General features: G+C 48.1%; 1 protein-coding gene across 12 annotated transcripts in view; it reads right to left on the reverse strand.

Moving 5' to 3' along the window:
- The window catches only part of LOC146358556 (uncharacterized), a 271,819-nt gene that overhangs the window by 121,672 nt on the left and 135,862 nt on the right, over window positions 1-14,285 (reverse strand). For 4 of the 12 annotated variants that reach the window (XR_014784921.1, XR_014784897.1, XR_014784893.1 and 1 more), the window contains one exon: window positions 13,450-13,973. Coding sequence is in view for 2 of the 12 variants with exons in the window: in XM_084814329.1 (XP_084670455.1) it covers window positions 13,069-13,169; window positions 13,450-13,515; window positions 13,902-13,973 (239 nt within the window). In the remaining 10 variants the exon portion in view is untranslated. Of the gene's footprint in view, window positions 1-11,219; window positions 13,346-13,449; window positions 13,974-14,285 lie in introns of those variants that run through there. The other 8 variants (XR_014784922.1, XR_014784915.1, XR_014784913.1 and 5 more) reach the window with 5 other exon arrangements.

Genomic DNA, 14,285 nt, shown 5'->3' on the forward strand with positions numbered 1-14,285 from the left:
TCCCCACCCCAATTGAAACCTGACATGAAGCCCTTCAACAAGGCCTATCTCTGTGAAAGATCGGGCTGGATATGTTAGATCAGGTTCATGTCCCAGAAAATAAAACTGAATTGAGGGATCTCAAGGATGAGATCACACTTTGCTCCCATGGGCTCCTCCTCCATTTTCCCAGGGAAGTCTGCTTCAGTGTGACAATCATTATTCTAGAGGTGTGGTATTTCACTGCATCTTTAATGCAAAATTCTTTGATGGATGGTACAAAACATAATTTCCAGTGGCGGACACCAGCTGTTTAGCAAGGATCCTGTGGAAAAATGCAAGATCCGTCTGGAAAGAAGTCGATGTCACCATCCTTTTTGATCTAGGCCAATGTTAATAATTAACACTTATTTATTTGCATAACTTTGCATTGCACCTATAAATCTGAGAGAAGTTTCTGTCATGTGTGGTGCAATACTTAATAAATGTGAAATGAAGTAACTAGTGGAGGGTGAAAAAACATGCCAAGGTTACATGCAGATATGGATACTTTATATTTCACAGCCAAGCTTTATTTCCATAGAAAAGTCCCTTCAATGGGTTCCAGGGGCCACTAAACTATTTCAGAGCTGGTTGTGAGGCAAAACTGTCTTTGGCCTCTTCCTGTAAATTCACCTCAGTGGCATGTTTTATCACCTGGGAGATATTGGGTGACAGCTATTTACTTAATTGCTTTGAAAACCCAGCCAAACAGCGGTGTCTCGAGTTGGCCATCTTGTTCATTTCCTGCCTCTAGATTTACAGTTTAGCAGCATTTGAACTTTCCAGTTCTTAAGTGTTCTGAGAATAAGGAACACATTTCACCACATGAAGCACAACAGCTGGATCCATCTCCTCCCTATAACCAATATCCTAACCTCTACCCTACACTCCCCCCAACACACACACACACACACACATGGCATACAACAGAGGCTGTATACTTGACCTCCACAATGTGCGGTCCCTCCAGCTGGTCATTAATATTTAGCATACTGTCCTAGTAAAAGCTCTACATCAAATTCTCCTTTCTCTCCCCCTCTAAGTTCCCAGCTAATTCTGTAGATAGACAGGAATTATATACGATAGAAAAATAACTCTTTTCACTGGGAATGTCATCACTTAAGAATACAAGAGAGTGGTATGTGTCTGATAGGTCTGTAAACTTGGGTTGCTGTCTATTCCAGACTGTGGCAACTTTTAAATCTGTCAGCACAACATGAATTTCATATTAAGCTGCTTCCCAGTGCTTTGGCCAGGAAGTAAAGAGGGGAACATACTGTAACATTTATGGGCATACTGGTGCTAGGTCAGCCATGACATCACTCTCCACTCTGTTGAGCCTGTAATGAGGTGAAAAGGCAGCTTTGAAACAACATGGCACTTTATTTATGAGGAAAATTTAAGTGTGCTTGTATTTCAATTTATGATAACCCCACCACTACCTACCGCCAAACAAATACTGTGGATTATAGCTCTCCTGCAGAGCAAAGCAAGAGGGAAGTGAGAGGTGAGGCATTTTCTGCCTGGTGAAAGATTTAATACACAGGACGTCTCAGAGATTGAAAGGCCCAGAGAAAAGAAAATCCTAATGTGGCAGCGCAGCCCGCTAGAAGTGGTGTAGTAAACCCATTATGTTACAGGTAGGGAAGCTTCTGGTATTCGATCTTTGCAAATTCTGATACAAGCTGACCTGATCCACACCTCCTGAACAGCAGCAGATTGGAACATAGCCACCCATTGGATTTCGCATTTCTCCAGATGTTGTAACCCAGTTCCTGGCTCAAAAAACGTATCAAAATGCACTTTGAAATGTTTATTTTTAGGTAAATGCATTTATCAATGCATATTCTGTGAGAAAATATGTATTCAAATACATATTTAAATGTAATGCTTGTGCAATTCTATACTGGATGGGGTTGCACCCCTGAAGGAACAGGTTCACACCCTGGGATGTTCATTGAACCAGCTCTGTCCCTAAATATACAAGCAGTCTTGGTGTATACTCCCTCCTACATAGAGAAAGCCTGGCAATGGCTATCCATGTTCCAGATTAGACAACTGCAACATGTTGAATGTGGGGCTGCCTTTGAAGAGTGTCCAGAAACTGCAATTAGTTCAAAACATAGCTATGTTTCTAACTGAGACCGGGTGCTGGGAGCAGATTTTACCAGTGCTTAGAGAGCTCCTCTGGCTTCTGGTTTCTGAGTACAATTCAAAGTGCTTACCTTTAAAGCCCTACATGGCTTGGGACCTGGATGCTTGAGGGAACATCTCTCACATCAACTTGCCCATACATTAAAATCTTCTGTGGAAGTTCTCCACCAGCCTCGGCCATCTGAGATGAGTGATAGCCAAGGTAACATTTCAGTTAGGGTGCCTAACTTGAAGAACTCTCTTCCCAGGAAGAGAGATTCCCTGACATCTGTTCTAATGCCTTTTAAATGCCAGAAAAAAGGCCTTTTTATTTTTCTACATTTTAATCTGATGGATTTTTATTTATGCTGTGATTGTTTTTAGCACTCCTTTTTATAGTTCTGCAATGACTTCCATTGGAAAGTCATTACTGATGGCAATTTTCATTTGGACTCTATAGAAGACATGGTATGGAATGAAAAAAGGGGTAGATATCATAAGCAGGTTAGTATAAGTCTATGAACAGCATTTTCCAAAATGGCCACTGGCCATCTTCCTACTGCACCTATCTCATGAATCATGGCACCTACATCCATAAAATGTAAGCCAAAACATAGGTTTTGCATGCAACAAAGCCAATGGTAATACCCCCAAGGCTATACCCGTGAATATTTTTCATGTTATATAGCAAGGTACCAAAATTATTTTTTTAAATAATTCCAAGTTGGAAAAAGTGTCATTGCAAATTATTAACAAACAGTGTACAGAGTGGTTATTAGTAGCTAAACAAGATTACAAATAACAAATATTTAAATGTATCAAAATACACTAATTACAATGCACACTGTTTGCCATTGATACACTTGCAAAATGTAGTGCAACAGACATTAATTCTACGTCAGGTACATTGTGCATTGTTTTATACAGTCACAAACTACAAGCAGTTGAGTGGGAAGACACAGTACTTCTTTGTAGGTAATGGCAGGCCATCAGATTCATAACATCTAGAAATGCATGGGTCAACTTGCTGAAAGGTTTCATCCAGCAGATTTGTACATAGTCGTAACACAAACAAGCAGTACACTTCGTAGTGTAGTGAGAATGATGTTGGTGGTAACTCACGAAGAGATGTCTTTCTCTTTGTCTGCCAAAAGATCTGGAGTTCATCAAAAGACTTGTGTATTTGGCTGCAGTACTTGTACAGTTCCTTTGCCCTGTTTATGTCAGAATCTGAAGTACTGCCATCTTCTTCAATGTATTGAAGAATTTTTCTGACTTAGGGCCGATCTACATTGTGCCCACCATCACAATGAATTCGGTGTCCCGTCGGGTTAAACACTCTTGCATCAAGACGTGATTATTCACACTCACCCATTTTCCCAGTTGCAGTGCTTCATCGAATGCGTGAGCTCGGTTCACACTCAAGCGCTGTGCTGTTTTCCTGCTGTTTTCCTGCGTGCGCTTGTCTGATCTCGGATGCTAAGCAGGGTCAGCCCTGGTAAGTAGTTGGATGGGCGATCGTCTGGGAATCAGGCTTCCTGCATTGAGCAGGGGGTTGTTGTAGCCCCTCAAATGAGGCTAAGTTTTACCCCCTCCTATCCCCCGCTCTGGATGTTTTTTTCAGGTGTTATCCTCGCAGAATCGGGGCTTCTCTGCTATGTTTTTTTTTTCTAATTGAGGCATGATCTTTGAAGCTTGGAAGTTGTGAAGCATGTCTTCTTCTCTTCTTCCGGCTACCCATCGCATAGCTTCCTCAGCAGCCCCTGTTTTCCCAGCAACAAGCAAAGGCTGGATGTGCACGTGCTTGTCTGATCTCGGGAGCTAAGCAGGGTCGGTCCCAGTCAGTGCTTGGATGGGAAACTGCCTGGGAATCAGGCTTCCTGCACTGAGCAGGGGGTTGTTGTATCCCTTCAAATGAGATTAAGTTTTACCCCCTCCTATCCCCCGCTCTGGATGTTTTTTTAAAAAAATTCAGGCATTATCCTTGCAGAATTGGGGCTTCTACGTGATTTTTTTTTCTAATTCAGGCATGATCTTTGAAGCTTCCAATTCAGTTGGAACTGGAATTCGGTTCCAATTCGAGGCAGCTACTGCGTAGTCTGAAAGGCAGGCAGTGAAACCTCATCAGAAGTGAAAAAAGGCGGTAAGTGTAGATCCAGCCTTAGTCTCCATTGCAAGGAAAAAATAGGGGGCAGCACCAGAAAAAAAGAACCAAAGAAGAGGTAAAACCTCAATAAGGTGCTAAAATATCCTTTATAAACACTTAAAAATTCTTAAAAATACCAAGAAGACCAACACATTTTGGTTGAAATCAACCTTCCTTGGGGACATAGAACACTGAACAAACCTCTAACCCTGCCAAACCTGAGATACTCCTCTCAAAGCAACATCTCCCTTCAAAATCTCTGAAGCTGGATAGAAACAGCTGTGTCACATTCAGTGGTCACTAATTCTAGGGGATGAGACACAAGCCTTCTCTGCCTTTCACATTACTTAATGGAGTTTTCAGTGTAGCTATCAAAGATGAAGTCAATCTGCTTCATATAACACATTTTATTTATTATTCATTATGTATTATTTTAATTGACTACGCTAAAGCCTTTGATTGTGTGGATCACAACAAACTGTGGCAAATTCTTAAAGTGATGGGAGTACCAGACCACCTTACCTGTCTCCTGAGAAACCTGTACGATGGTCAAGAAGCAACAGTAAGAACCAGACATGGAACATCTGAGTGGTTCAAAATTGGGAAAGGAGTACAACAAGGCTGCATATTGCCGCCCTCCTTATTTAACTTATATGCAGAGCACATCATGAGAAACGCCGGGTTGGATGAATCACAGGTCGGAATTAAGATTGCTGGGAGAATTATCAACAACCTCCGATATGCAGACGATACCACCCTAATGGCAGAAAGCGAAGAGGATCTCAAGAGCCTCTTGTTGAGGGTGAAAGAGGAGAGTGCAAAAGCTGGTTTGAAACTCAACATTAAGAAAACTAAGATCATGGCATCTGGCCCCATCACTTCCTGGCATATAGAAGGGGAAGAAATGGAAGCAGTGACAGATTTTATTTTCTTGGGCTCCAAGATCACCACAGACGGTGACTGTAGCCATGAAATTAAAAGACGCTTGCTCCTTGGGAGGAAAGCTATGGCAAACCTAGACAGCATAGTCAGAAGCAGAGACATCACCTTTCCGACAAAGGTCCGTCTAATCAAAGCTATGGTTTTCCCAGTAGTAATGTATGGCTGTGAGAGCTGGACTATAAGGAAGGCTGAGCGCCAAAGAATTGATGCTTTCGAACTGTGGTGCTGGAGAAGACTCTTACGAGTCCCCTGGACTGCAAGGAGGTCAAATCAGTCCATCCTAAAGGAAATCCACCCTGAGTGCTCCTTGGAAGGACAGATACTGAAGCTGAAGCTCAAATATTTTGGCCACCTAATGCGAAAAGACCCTGATGCTGGGAAAGATTGAAGGCAAAAGGAGAAGGGGACGGCAGAGGATGAGATGGCTAGATAGCATCACCGATGCAATGAATATGAACTTGAGCACGCTCCGGGAGAGAGTGCAGGACAGGAAGGTCTGGCATGCTATGGTCCATGGGGTCACGAAGAGTGCGACACGACTGAACGACTGAACAACAACAAATGTATTATTTTATATGGGGGCAATAATGCAACACAATAATGCCACACACCTTGAAACGTGTCTTCAAACATGATGAGGTGTCTGCCTTTCATCCACCCAATTGCAGATATAAAAATGAATGATAATGCATGTTGGAAGTGGAGATGTGCTTGTGAAAGAGTAGTCCAGGAACTCTAATATTTCCAGTTCTGATAAAAAGAACACGCTTCACTGGTTTTGTTGTGAAGCCATCACAGTCAAATAAAATAGCTGGCAACTGATCAAACTTCAGCATGTTTGGAAGTGATTCTCCTCTTATTGTTTCAATGGCAATTATTTTCTGAGCGTGTTGAAGTTTTCTTAGCAGGCTCATTGTCTGATGAAATATAGGAAGTGAAAGTTGGCAGGCTTGCTTTCTTGACTGAGTCAGTAAGCTTTTTGTTTTGTTTAGTTTTTGTTTTGTTAACCAGCCTCTTATTTCAGAATTCAGTATAACTTGCACTGCCATTTTCCATGAAATGCAAAGATCTCAAAACTGCATCTGAATGGAACTGTGGCTTTGTAGCAAAACCGTTCAGTTTGGCCTCACTGCATGCAACGTAAAGATTCCTTCTTTGTACCATGTACTGAGAAACCTTGACTACCCCTTGACTTGTACTCCCAGCCATCTCTACTACTGTTTCACAGTATCCCTTTTTAGCGTTTGTGTCTTGTGTTACAGACAGCCAAGACCTCGTGATATACGCTTGGTTCCAGTTTGTCTCATATTGGATCAGACCCATGGAAAGCAGTGGGACTGAAGTCAGTAATGATTTCAATGTGTCTAATCTAAGTATGATTACATCTGCAACTAACCCAAGGTTTGGCATGAAATGGTTGAAATTCTACAACGCAGATATTATATGAATATAGAATGAATACTCCCCCATGCAAGCATGACTTGTTAGCAGACTTATCTAATGTCTGGAATGGCTACCAGAAGTTTCAGGATTCAAAAGGAATCACACTCTTTGACTTAATTACAGAGCTTGGTGTACACTTTGGCAGCCAGTCCAATAATGTCCAGTTAATGAAGAGGTTCCTCGGGTGCTTCCAGACAATGCTTTTATTGTGCAATCGCCTCATTCACAAGATTTGGTGAATGTGCCAGATGTTGTCATCATCCATTTGTAATCCTCCTGCTTCTTCCATCATTTTTCTTATTGCAGAACATCTCTTAAGTGGGGAAAGAGCAGTATAGCTGCAGGTGTGGGTTGGGAAATGAGCAACTGAGGCACAGTAGGAGGAGTTGTCCCTAGAGAAGGTGGGTGACGTGTCGGAAATACCCCTCTTTTCTCTGTTGCCTTGCATTTCTGATTGGAGAGCCATTTCATTGCCTGCTCCAGCACAAGTTCTCAAATAATGAATTGCTTCCTGGAAGGATATGTCCACAACCCTCATGCTTCAATTAGCTTTTCTATTATGGGATTCAATTGCATTGGGATGCAATCCTGACCAGACAGTAAGGAGAAGCACAGGAACTAGCTGTTCCCAGTGGCCTCACAGGCTAATATCTATGTCTATCTATCTATCCACCCACCCACCCAGCCATCCATCTACTCCTAAAGGCGCGATCCTATGCATGTTTAGACAGAAAGAAGTCCTATAGTTCCTAGCATGCCCCAGCAAGCCATGTCTGAAAGGCCTTGCAGGGTGGGGGCTTTAGAAAGCTATGTGTAACTTCAGTTGTGAAGCTCACAACATTTCTCTTCTCCCCTCACCCTCAGTTGTAATTCAGTGCTTTCGAATTGCACTGGAATAACATATTCCTGATATGTTAGAGCAAAAACAGTTTACCAGCCTTGAGTAAAAATAATTATTCTGAACATTTTAAACTCACTTCTGCTGCCACAATGCTAAACACGTTTACTTGGGAATAAGCAGCATTTTGTTGCGGGAAATAATAAAGGCCAGTATTCAACAGGGCTGCTCCATCTCTGCTGGCTCCCTTCTACTTGTGGGACCCACCACTTGCGCAACAGTGCTTTGATGCATCTAAAAAATAATCCCCCAAACAAGTGGAAATGTTTATTTCTGGGTTGGGACAGGTCACTGAGGCTCCCTTCTGTGAGCTCTGCTGACCTCCCTCATTCTGGGAACAAGTGTTTCCAGTTATTTTTAGAAGCCTTGTTGCACCAGTTGTGAGTCCTGCAAGCACATGGGCACAATAGGATTCTACCCTATATGTTTTAAAGGAAAAAATAATGAAATGAGCATCTGTAACCATGTCCGGCTGGCTGCCCCTGGCTATAAAATGTTTTAAATATAAGAAGAAAGGATGAAAAGCGTAAGTCCTGGCAGGCCCTAGCCTGAGGCCAGGCCCGTTTGCCACTGTCCCCATCACCTGCTGCTCTCTGGGGGGTTATTTGGGGGAAGACCCTGTGGGGTGCTGGGCTTCAACTCCAAAGTCCAGCCCTAGCTGCACCACTGCCCCCACAACTGTTATTCATTAAGGAAAAAGCAGAGACATTTCTTTACTCCCAGTGCAGATCCATTTTCCATGCAGTTCTAAATTAAGTCCAAGTGCATCTGCCAGCAGATCATATTTTCATCTGAAGTTGGTTTTTGCCTGTTCCACCTGCCTCCTCTGTTTTTTGTTCAATATTATCATTTTATAATGATACTCTGATTTTAACTTAAGTCATCCTGAGGGCCAATCTACATTTCACCCGCCATCGCAATGAAGTCTGGGCCACGTCGGGTTATACGCACTCGCAGTAAAACGTGCTTATCTACTCACCCATTTTCCCCAGTCCATTTTTCCTCGAATGCGGGAGCACAGTTCACACTCCGGCACCGCACTGTTCACCAGCTCCCAAGCAAGGCGGCTCTGATTGGAGGAGCGGCAACTCCTCCCTCTGCCGATAACCCGCCCACCATCCCTTTCCTCCCCCTCCCTCTGTGTGTTTCTGCAGTCGGTGGACAGAAACCCCACCGCACCTGCATCACCTCTCCTGCTTGATCCCCAGCTCTTTCTGGACACATTGTACATTTTTTTAGCTGAGGATGGTGGAAGCCAGGGTTTGAGAACTGCCCATGTTTTACAGGCTGCTTTTTGTCTCTGCCAATGCCCTCATATGCGCTCTTAGGGCAGTGATCGCTCTTGACCGACTGTCATCTAGGGGTGTATGAAACCCTGCTTACCTGGCTCCGCCGGGTTCCGCAGGTGGGGGGAGGCGATCTGTTCCTCCCCCCAGAATCCTCGACAGGGGGGGAGGCAATCCATTCCTCCCCCCCGGAATCTTGCCCGGCCGGCTCTGCTCTGCGGTCAGGCCACGGAGCTGCTGACCAGGCCAACCGGCAGCAGGGCCTCCAGCCGCTGCCGGGCTGGTGCAGACGCAAATGGCGTCCTGAGTAGGGGACGCCATTTGCATCCCTATGGTAGCCCATGATAGGCTACATAAATATTTACGTAGTCTATCACAGCTAAAGCAGGGACGCAAATGGCGTAGGGGACGCCATTTGCATTCCCGTTTTAGCCATGATAGGTCACGTAAATATTTACGTAGCCTATCACGGGGCCAGCGTAGGGACACAAATGGCGGCTGCTACGATGGTCGCCATTTGCGGCTGCAGCAGCCCAGCAGCAGCCACCACCACTGGAGCTGAAGCCGCAGCCACAGCCAGGTAGGCTCCATTTCGCGGGGCTTTCTCAGGGTGGAGAGGTGGGGAGCTCCGTTCCGCCATGGATTTCGGGGGGCCGAATGCGCTGGCATTTGGCCTCACTGAGATCCATGACGGAATTCTCCACCATGCCTACTGTCATCCCAGCGGAGGAGCTCTCGGCTCCGGATACTGAGATGGTACCGCCATCGCCATCTGAACTATGTTCACAGATGCTGCGAAACATGGTCACCGTGGTGCAGACCGTGCATTTTCTCCCCATCCCGAGGGTTTTCTGGAGGTACTGGGTGCAGCTGAGCAGCCAGGACTGGTGGGAGAGGCTTGTTCTGAAGGTTTGGACAATGGATTGAGCACTTCAGGATGCCTCGTCACACCTTCTTTCAAGTCATTGGCGAGTAGGGATGGCGGAGAATCTCGCCACGGATTCCAGGGAGGCTGAATGCCAGCGCATTCGGCCCCCCAGAATCCGTGGCAGAGCAAAGCCCCACACCCCCCCACCCTGCAAAATGCACATGGAACGGAGCTTACCAGCTGCCATTTGCTGGTGCTTTGCAAATGGCGGCCGCATCTGCGGCCGCCATTTGCCTCCCCACAAATGCTGTGATAGGCTACGTAAGTATTTATGACACATAGCCTATCACAGCTAACACAGGGACGCCATTTGCGTCCCTGCAGAGGCCGTGATAGGCTACGTAAATACTTACATAGCCTATCACGGCAAAGGGCGGGGACGCAAACGGCGGCCGCTACACCATTTGCGCCCCTACCTTTTGCCATGATAGGCTACGTAAGTATTTATGTAGTCTATCACGGCAAAAGTGGGGACGCAAATGGCGTAGCGGCCGCCGTTTGCATCCCTGCCCTTTGCCGTGATAGGCTACATAAGTATTTATGTATTTATGCAGCCGCCATTTGCATCCCTGCACAGCCCAGCAGCGGCTGGATGTCGCTGTGGGCGGCCCCAGCTGGCAGCTCTGCAGAGTCGCCGCGGAGCAGACCCGGCCGGTGAGGATTTCGGGGGGAGGGATGGAGTGCCTCCCCCCCACCGTGGATGCCACAAAACTTCCCTTCCCTATGTCAGTGATGGCAACCTACATAATGAGCAGGGGAATGAAGTTTAGAGGGCCCTTTGCGAATTCATGTGGGAGAACAGGGGATGATTGCGCTGAGGGGACATATCTCGGAAAGCCCGTAGGTGCTAGGTTGTGGGGTGTGGGAGTTGTGGTTTCTATCTCTGTTATGCTTTCTGCTAGCTAAAGATTGCTTGTAAGTTTTTCCTGATGTTATTGTTCCTGTGATTAAAAATGTTTAAACACCGATAACAGCATCTCTGCCCTTCTCTCTGTTGCGTCCGCAAGACATGGCCACCTCCCCCCCCCCCCCCCCGCTTTCCTCAAAGGATCTTCGAAGAATCGTTGATTCGAAGCTTCGTCAACAGGTGGCGCTACGCCAAAACTTCAGTGGCAGAATTCTCTATGGTGTTGCCAAAACTCCCCCAGCATCATTCTTCTGCCAAAAAAATATGGCGTCGCAAAGGCTCACATTTTGGCAGGACAGGGAGGTGGAGGTGATGCTGGAGCTGCTCCTGCTGGGCGGGCACACGGAGCGTGTTATGCATAGCTCCACGGGCACAAATGAGTCCCTCTACAGGGTGGTAGTGAGGGGACTCTCGCAGGTGGGGTTCCTTCACTCCCCCCTGCAGGCAAGGTCAAAATTTAAGGCCCTGAAGCCCTATTTTTTCGAGGCCCTGGACCAGCACTCAGGCCCCCTAGCACCAGGAGCAGAACCGTCCCACTACAGAATGATGCACACGCTGTGGCTCCATGGTGGTCAGCCAAGTTGGACAGAGAGGTGCAGTGCAGGTCAGCCCTGGGATGTTGCACTCGCTGCATATTTGGGGGTTCGCCTGTGGCAGGTGTGGCAAGAGGGGATGTGCAGATGCAAGCAACACCAGGGCCTTCCGGGGAAAGGGTGGGTGGTAGCCCCCAGCAAGGCAACGACGGCAGGGATATACCCGAGGGCCAGTCTCTTCCTAGCCTGGACTAGCACTGGGGGGCCTGAGTGCCAGTACAGGGCCTCGAAAAAACAGGGCTTCGGGGCCTTAAATTTTGTCCTTGCCTGCAGCGGGGAGCAAGGGCCAGTCTCTTCCTAGTGGTGTTCTGCTCCCTTTGCCCACCTTTGACACCATAGCCTTCCCAGGGCTGCGGTGACACTGCTGCCCGCTCCTTTGCATGACCACCCACACGCAACCCTCCACTGTGATGGTGCCACTGAGCGGGAGGTGCACCGTGTTGCCTTTGCCCTGGGACAGCCGGGAAAGAGGTTGGGGGACCAGGAGGCGCAGGTGAGGGATGGGTGAACAAAATCCCAGATATGCCCTCTAAAGGGTTCCTCTGAACAGGGGCGTAGCACTCCACTGCTCCGTGTGGCAGAAATGAGCGGCGATGGCACTTGGTGCTCCCAAAAGTTTGGGCCTCCCAGAGCATGGCACACCGCCATGACCCTTTGTTGAAGCCCACGTTTTCTGGCATGAGGGCTCGCAGCACGAAGGGGGGGTGGAGTATTGCACCGCGGGTGGAAAATCCACCTGGATGGTGCGTCCCGTAAGAAGTGCCCACCACCCCGGGGAGCAAGAGGGGTGCTTACCGCCAACCTCTTTCTTCCAGTACTGCAAATAGCGCAGGAAAGACAGCAAACCTGCAGTTCCTCGGCTCCGGGTGGAGCAGGGACCTCTCCCTCAGGAGGTGGGGATAATGGAGGCGGAGGTGCCCCAGCAGTGGGCACCACCGGGTGGTTCTCAACGGTGAGGAAGCATGTGGGTAAGGCTGGCGCCAGCACCCACGAGTCTTTTTCTGGGCATGGCCTTTTACAGGAGACACTGCTCCTGGAGCAACCCCCTCCCTGTGTTATCCCACGGAGAATGGACACCTGAAAATTCAAAAGGGCCAACATCCGCCTGTCTGGGAGCACCCCTGTGTGGCACGCCAAAGGGATGAACGCACAAGGTGAACAGAACTCTGGACCACCACCGGTTGATGCTAGTGTCCTGTGGCCATCCCTATGCTGTCTCCCGGTTCCCTACGCCTCCAACTTTACACCAAAGAACCCCCCAAGGTATTCCCCAAATGTCCTCCAGAGGAGCCTATTTACATGAAGCCTGTTAATCTTGGTTTTCCTCCGCCACCACAGGTGCAGCGACACCACAGGTGCAGTGACAGGGCAGGGCGGTACAGCACACCCCGGGTGTTCCAGGGGTGGCCGTTGCGGGCCCCAGTGGGGCACCGGCAGGGCAGGAGGGAATGAGCACCACCGTTCTCGGCGCCATGCTCTTCCTGGAGGGCTCCATCAAGAAAACAAGTGGGTATTTCGCGCAGAGGGTTTCTGGGACAGGCGATATGCTGATGTGTGGTCAGAGTGGCTATAATCCGGAATTCTCTCTCTTTATTCTCAGTGAGCAAGATGGAGAAGCACGTTGCCCGCCTGGAGAGGGAAGCGCGTGTAGTGAAGAAAAGTTGCTCAGGGGAGGGGGGAAGAGAGGCATAGTGGGGGGTAGGAGGCGTGGGGGGGTGGAGGGTGGGATGGGGGGCTGTTTTCTGTAAATAAAAGAGTTTTCGAATAGCACTTAAAGCACGTTTTGAGCCATCCCACCTGTGTCGTGTCCCGCTGTTTTTATGCCATCATACAATTTTGGAGAGAAACATGTTTTCTTTCTTGAACAGTTTACTGTTGAGATAACAGGGAATATACCAGGGAAAACATTAAACTTGTTCACACACAGCACTAGAGGGGTTTTGTCTTTGTGCAGGATACTCCTGGTAGAACCACTCTCTGGCACACAGGCTCAACCGCCATCCGGCTGCCAATTCAAAGCGCTTTCAGACAGGTTCTGTCCAGGGAACCTGAGAGCAGGGAAGGAGTGCTACATGCTACATGTCGTGCATAACAATGGAAATTTCCTCTAGGGGGACCCAACCCACGGAAGTACGTTCATCCCTTTGCTTACCTGTGTCTTCTAGCTCATCCAGAGCACTCCCGCTTCCCCTCTGATTGTGGGCACACCGCCCCCCACCTGAAAAAGCATTGTGGACATCACCCATTTTACAGTTCCAATCACTTTTGGAAAAGCCCTTCGTGCAGAATCCATCCCTACTTCGAAAACTGTAGCATTGCCAGTCTTTTTGGACAAGGGGTAAGCGGGCCGGGTGGCGAAACAGGAGCAACCCAAACCGGCCCTTTGAGCCCGTTTGAGAACAGCCCATCCTAATGTATGAGCTGGAGAGAGACGGCACACCGAGCAGTGCTACGCCGTGTAAGCGGTGGGCGTATGGGGGGACCTGCCGAGTTTTCTGTTTGGAAGCACTCGAGCGATGAGAAGAAGGGAGCGTGTCCACCTCACCCACCCCCCGCAGTGAGTGGCTTGTGCTCCAAAACACAAGGCCGCATCTGTCCACTCACCGCTCCCTTTGTGCCCATCGACATCCTGTTCTTTGGAGGCCCCTTCTCCTTCCTTCTCCAGGCTGTCCAGTCCTGTGAAAAGTGAATATGGTGTTAGCTGCAGTGTCCTTTGGCACGTAGGCATGGAAGGAAGCAGACACCCATCCCTTTGGGTCACGGGATGCCCCCCAAATGCCCCCCTCCAACTACTCTCTTATCCGCAACCATCCACTACTGTTAAATTACCAGGTGGGTCTTGTCTAGGGTTGTGGACAGTGCAGCCGATGAGTGTAGGTGGTGCGGGTCTACGTGTATGGCTATCCCAGGGCCCCATGGATCAGCGTATGCAGCAATGTGCCTGGAGGACACCCAACGCCCCGTGGGCAGCACTTGAGATACAAACCC

Source organism: Heloderma suspectum, chromosome 1 (genome assembly GCF_057233095.1).
Source record: "Heloderma suspectum isolate Gila_16-S chromosome 1, 16-S_ref, whole genome shotgun sequence".
In the NCBI taxonomy this organism is placed as follows: Eukaryota; Metazoa; Chordata; class Lepidosauria; order Squamata; family Helodermatidae; genus Heloderma; species Heloderma suspectum.